General features: G+C 40.7%; 1 protein-coding gene across 1 annotated transcript in view; it reads right to left on the reverse strand.

The window, feature by feature from the left end:
* The window catches only part of WDR19 (WD repeat domain 19), a 64,130-nt gene extending 59,567 nt beyond the window's left edge, over positions 1–4,563 (reverse strand). The window contains 5 exon segments of the mRNA XM_084900491.1: positions 1,064–1,129; positions 1,425–1,516; positions 3,868–3,898; positions 3,900–4,350; positions 4,485–4,563. Coding sequence (XP_084756617.1) covers positions 1,064–1,129; positions 1,425–1,516; positions 3,868–3,898; positions 3,900–4,350; positions 4,485–4,548 — 704 coding nt within the window. The 5' untranslated portion in view covers positions 4,549–4,563.
* Between the last annotated feature and the right edge of the window lie 1,437 nt (positions 4,564–6,000).

Here is a 6,000-nt window from a genome sequence, read left to right on the forward strand (position 1 = left end):
TTGTGTAACTAAAATAGATGTTGCAGAGTTTATGTAATAAAGATTATACAATTTACTCAAAAGTTTTTTACTAGCCCTGACTGGTGTAGCTCAGTGGGTAGAGCGTTGGCCTGCGGATTCAAGGGTCCTGGGTTCAATTCTGGTCAAGGGCATGTACCTTGGTTGCAGGCACATCCCCAGGTGGGGGTGTGCAGGAGGCAGCTGATGGATGTTTCTCTCTCATTGATGTTTCTAGCTCTCTCTCCCTCTCCCTTCTTCTCTGTAAAAAAATCAATAAAATATATTTTTAAAAAAATTTTAAAAAAGTTTTTTACTAAGTGCCTCCTTATCATATTTTAGACATAATTAGAACTACATTGACCTCTTTCCCAGAGACCAGAGGCCACAACGAAGAGCAATGCGAAATGCCAGAAGGGTGGCCTCAGACGGGCGGTGGCAGAGCAGGAATTGGAAAAGGCTGTTAAGAGATTTGCAAAGCTGGAGGCAATCACCTACAGAAAGCAGTCATGAACTATAAAAGCACGGCAGCGTAAGAACATTTAAGTGAGAGCGACTACCCACTTAATAACCACTGAGACTATCAGTAAAAACAATTCAGGTAATGATTACACTGAATCGTTAAAAATGCTTCAATTGTGCTAAGTGTGATCTAGAATTATTTCATGAATATAGATACAAGAAAGTCTTTGTCCTTTAAAAAATATGTGAAAGTAATTATTTTTCTACATTTTATTAGGCAGGAGATACTATAGTGATACAGGAACATCTAAGGCATGTTTATAATTACATAAGAATTCTTTCATATGAACTCATTTCTAATCCTGCCTTTAAGCTTCTCTATGAATATACGGGTGTTTCTAAACTCTAATTCATATTTATCTATGTATTTCATCAACTACTTAAGATATTTAAAAAAAATACTTTGCAAATGGAAAAAGCAAAAAAGGAGATAGAGGTTATATATCTTATAAAGTTCTATTTGACTGTGGCTTTAAGACAATACTTTTTTTTATATTTTAGGCAACAAAGCTTGAAAAAGTTTTTGATCCAACTCTGTACTTACCCAGATAAGTTAATTTCACTTCTTTTTTGACCATGGCGATCAAAGATTTTTACAATATGGTCAGCTCTAAAAGCAATTAGAACATAAAAAATATTATTTGAATGTTTCTTTTCTTTATCTCTCTATGCATATAAAAGTTTAGGTGTCATACAAGTGCTTTAAATGTTCTCTCATCATAATTTCATAATTTGAATCTAAAAAGTTATTACTGGGGAAATGGTTCCATGAACTCTGATGTTAATGGAGATGAAGATATTACTTTTCCTATATAAACAATAACTTCTACTGAATAGATGGGTGGTTATGCGGGCATACAACCATTTGGAGTCAGGATGACTTTATAGACTCACTGATTTCTTACCCTGTTACTGCAAGGTAGTTTCCTGATGACTTTTGCCAGGTAAACTGTATTGGTGCACCAAGCCAATTCTTTTCTAGCAGTGAGAAAACACGCTAGAAAAAAATAATAAATAAATAAAACATATGGTTAATGGTTAGTCAGAAGAGATGTCAAAGTATGATCATGAAAACAGTAGGATTCAGGATGGTGAAGGCTTGTTAGAGCTTATCCAAAAGAAGTCAACAGTAGAACAACAAAAAGATTAATCAACAAAACAAAAAACCTCACAATCTGATTAAGAATGGATCTCAATATATAGGGGAGCCCAGCAAGTGTGGCTCAGAGGTTGAATGGCCACCCAGGAACTAAGAGGTCATGGGTTTGATTCCCAGTCAGGGCACCTGCCCAAGGTTGTGGGTTCAATCCCCAGGAGGGGGCGTGCAGGAGGCAGCCAATGGATGATGTTTCTCTCTCATTGATGTTTCTATTTTTCTATCCCCCTCCTTTCATCTCTCTATAAAAATCAATGAAAACATTTAAAAAACATATAGGGGAGAGTTTATTGTAAAACTTCTTTGCTTTGGAACATTTTTAAATATTAACTTTATAAAAATGTTATGTTTAATGTTTTATAGATGTTTTTTATTAAAAGAACAATATACTTCGCTCAAAATTATTTTCTTCCTTTACCCATCAGATATATTTACTTCATTAAATGTGTTTAGTTTGGCCATTGGATGGACAATGTATCAATCGAAAAATCATTCATTTTTTTTTTCACTTATACAATCTAGAACTGTGGATATGGAAGCCACAAACCACATGTTGACTTGAAATTTTATTGAGGAGTTGAAACGTGGGTAGACCAAATTTAATGTGCTATAAATATAAAATGCATATTGGATTTTAAAGATTATGAAAAAGAATGCAAACCTTATCATTGATAATATTTGCACTGATTACATGTTGAAGTAAAATTTTGGATCTACTGGATAAAATATATCATTAAAATTAATTTTATCTGTTTTAAAAATATTTTAATGTAGCTATTAAAAATTTTAAATTATATTGGCTCACACATTTATATCAAACAGTGCCAATCAGAACATCTAGGAACATAGAACATGAGTGAAAAATTTTGGATTTTAATAGGTTAAATTACAGATTAAACAATGATGCCCATATGTAGGCATATGAAGTTTGCATACTACTACAGGTGGCTTAATATTCACAGTGACAGTGCTTCCAATGCTCAAAATTACCCACTTATCAATTGGTATTTTGTATGTTAAATAGATGAAATCCATCTCAATTGAAAACAGAGGTGGGAAAAATCACAGGTGTATTCAGTTTTGTGGCGCATGAAGACATCTTTAAAGGAAAACAAAAAGAGTACAAAAGCATCTTACTTTTGCAATTTTGTGACTACATTTCCCTGAAACCCCTTCCTGCTAGTGACCTTGAGTTTCATTAGCTTCATTGGTAGACTTCCATGGAATCGTACATATTCTAGTGCAGCGGAAATGGTGCTCACTTCACAACCAGGAAACCCAAAACTTAAGTTTGGCTTTTTACATTAGCTGTGGGGCTTAAAGTCGCTTCAATGGCCTCAAACACAGAATCCTCAACTTTAAACCAGGAATAATCTCTCTTCCCTTCAGATTCCTCCTAATTGTGAAGAGCTTTGGAAATGTGAGTTATGATGACCGGTCTCTGTCAATTCCAATCTGCACACTAATAGTCACGAGGAAGCATAAGGACGTATAAAATGACTTTTAAAATTGAGCTTTCCATCTCTTTGCCGGGTCGGGGCGGGGCGGGTACTGTGGGAAAGCGGAAAGGTGGAGGGGCTGTAGCCAGGGACCCAGGAGAAGCCCGGACATCGCGCCTGCAGAGGATGACGCTCTTGAGCGTGTACACCTGCGTGTGCAGATTTCTCCACGAATTCCGTGTACTCGCCACCAGGTGATCTATGCATGAGGCCAAATCACAGGGAAGACACGTAGAGATCGCGCCTTCGGGGGCTCTTCACTCTGTGTAAGGAGCTGGTTAGTTGCACAGCTTGCCAGGGGTTTCGCTCCAAAAGGTGAGGAGGCAGCTTGTGACAGGCGAATGAGTCCCTTTCACCGTCACCCTGCAAACTCAGCCCCACGAAGTTTGGACTCTCTTCTGACCCAGTCTGCTCCTTTCTGGCCGGACCGGGGTGCCCCCGTCCCTCCCCGCTTCCACCCCGGGAGCGACCCCAGAACTGAGAGGCCTCCCTCTCTCTGCTTTCTCCTCTCTTTTCTTCCCTTTCCCCTCGCTCCTTCCACCGCGCCCCCATTCTCTCCCTCCCCGCCCGCCCCCTGCCCCACTCCACGCACGCGGAAGCGGGGGTGTCCCCGTTCCCAAAGCCGCGCTGCTCAGGCTGAGGGAAGGGCCCGTGGTCCGCTCTTCCCGCCCCCGGGGTTTGTAAGTTACTTACCTTCATCTCCAGACTGGCGCGGCCGCGCGATTGCGCAGGCGCACCTGGTCTCCGCCGGGAAGGCGACCGCGTTCCCGTCACCCAGGAGACCAGGCGAGCCCTGGCCAATCAGCGAGCAGCAGCCCGAGGGCGGGGCTCCGCGGAGGAGAGCCGGAGACGTGGATGGGATCACGTGACGCCAGGATGGCAGGGCCCGGAGGAAGCTGAGCGTCGCGAGACCTTTCGGCGCCCCGGCTTCCTGGCTGGGCAGTGATTGGTGGGATCTGGAGACTCGCCGGGGAAGGCGGGCTCTGTGAGCCCTGAGTAAATCTCGGTCCCCGACTCCGTGAAGCCCATGAAGTACGGGGCACGGAGAAAGGCGAGGAATGCTGGGTGGGAGGAGGCGGGATTGATTGGCTCGTGGGGCAAACACTCTTCCGCAGGCCATGGAAAGAGGGTTTGGATGTGCGAGCCCCGGTGTCATCTCTTCCCCGTGTTTCTGGGCTAGAAAGGATAAGATGGGAGAGGAAGTTTATTCCAAGGCCTTATTAGGCCAACGGAAGTGGGCGGGCAAAATGAGCTCTTAAGAAATAGTTTAAGTGCTGTAGAAAACCTAATTAAAAAATACATGATCATACCCTCCTCATTGGTTTGGCTCAGTGGGTTGAGCACGGACATATGAACCAGGAGGTCACAGTTCATTCAGGTCAGGGCACATGCTGGGTTGGGGCTCCACCGCCAGTAGGAGGCGTGCAGGAGGCAGCCGATAGATGATTCTCACCACTGATGTTTCTCTCCCTCTCCCTTCCTCTCTGAAATGAAAATAGGTTTTTTTAAAAAAATACATGATCACATTAATAGGTACAGAAATAAAAAGCAGTTCACAAAAATCCATACCCTTAAAAAGTCAACACACATTCATGATAAAACTAAACTAGGAGTGGAAAGTAACCTCTTTAAAGTGAGGAAGATCATCTGCAAAAGAACATACAACTAACATCATACTTCATGGTGAAAGTCTGAATACCTTGCCCTAAGCTTGCCCTAAGAAAGTTCCCTGATCCATGAATGCGATTTAGCTTTACAAAATTTTCTTTGTTAAATATATTCTTATGTATTTTATTTTTGATGCGATTATACATAGAATTTTAAAAAATTTTCACTTTTAGATTGTTTATGTCTAGTGTAGAAAAATGGAATTGATTTTTTTGATTATTGATCTTGTACCCTGGAAACTTGCTCAACTCATTGATTTTTATTTTATTTATTTTTTTTTTTTAGTGGATTTCTTAGAATTTTCTGTGGTCAATTTTACTAGTTTCACTCATTTCTCTCCAATCTGGATAGTCTTATTTCCTTTTCTTGGCTAGTGTGGACATCCTTTTAGGAATTCTAGAACTTACTGATAGGTTATGCATTGTTTCTCTTATTGTATTGTAAAATTGCGCTATCGTTTCATCTTTTTTAAAAAAATATATATTTTATTGATTTTTTACAGAGAGGAAGGGAGAGAGATAGAGAGCTAGAAACGTCAGTGAGAGAGAAAAATTGACCAGCTGCATCTTGCACACCCCCTACTGGGGATGTGCCCGCAACCAATGTACATGCCCTTGACCGGAATCGAACCTGGGACCTTTCAGTCCGCAGACCGATGCTCTACCACTGAGCCAAACCGGTTTTGACTCGCTTCATCTTTTAACTTTCATTTTTACCTCAATTGTGATGAAAATAGGGTCCCTTTAATGTGCACTCAAGAAATTGGCTGAGAAACTTTTCAGGCGTGGGTAAAGCTGGCAGGTAATGGCCATGGCATATTGAACATTTAAATATGAGTATTGAGCACCACATTTGGATTTTTCAGATGATTTTACTGTTGTGCATTGCTTCATATGTTTACATATTTAAATGTTTTCTATTGTAAAATATTATTCTCATAAGAACTGCATGGGTGTAATAGTGAATTAAATCCCAGTTTAAACCCAGTTCATAGCATTCACCAGTTCTTTGACCTTTAGCCAATTCCCTCCTCTGAATCTGTGAACCGAGATCTAAAGTGGGAACAACAGCCTTAGCAAGAGCCTATTACAGAGGCAACAGTGAATAAAATGTTAATTGCTTCAGGGGATACAAAAATATATCTAAGTATGTGCCCTT

The sequence above is a fragment of the Pipistrellus hanaki genome (genome assembly GCF_964339955.1).
Source record: "Pipistrellus hanaki genome assembly, chromosome: 1".
NCBI lineage: Eukaryota > Metazoa > Chordata > Mammalia > Chiroptera > Vespertilionidae > Pipistrellus > Pipistrellus hanaki.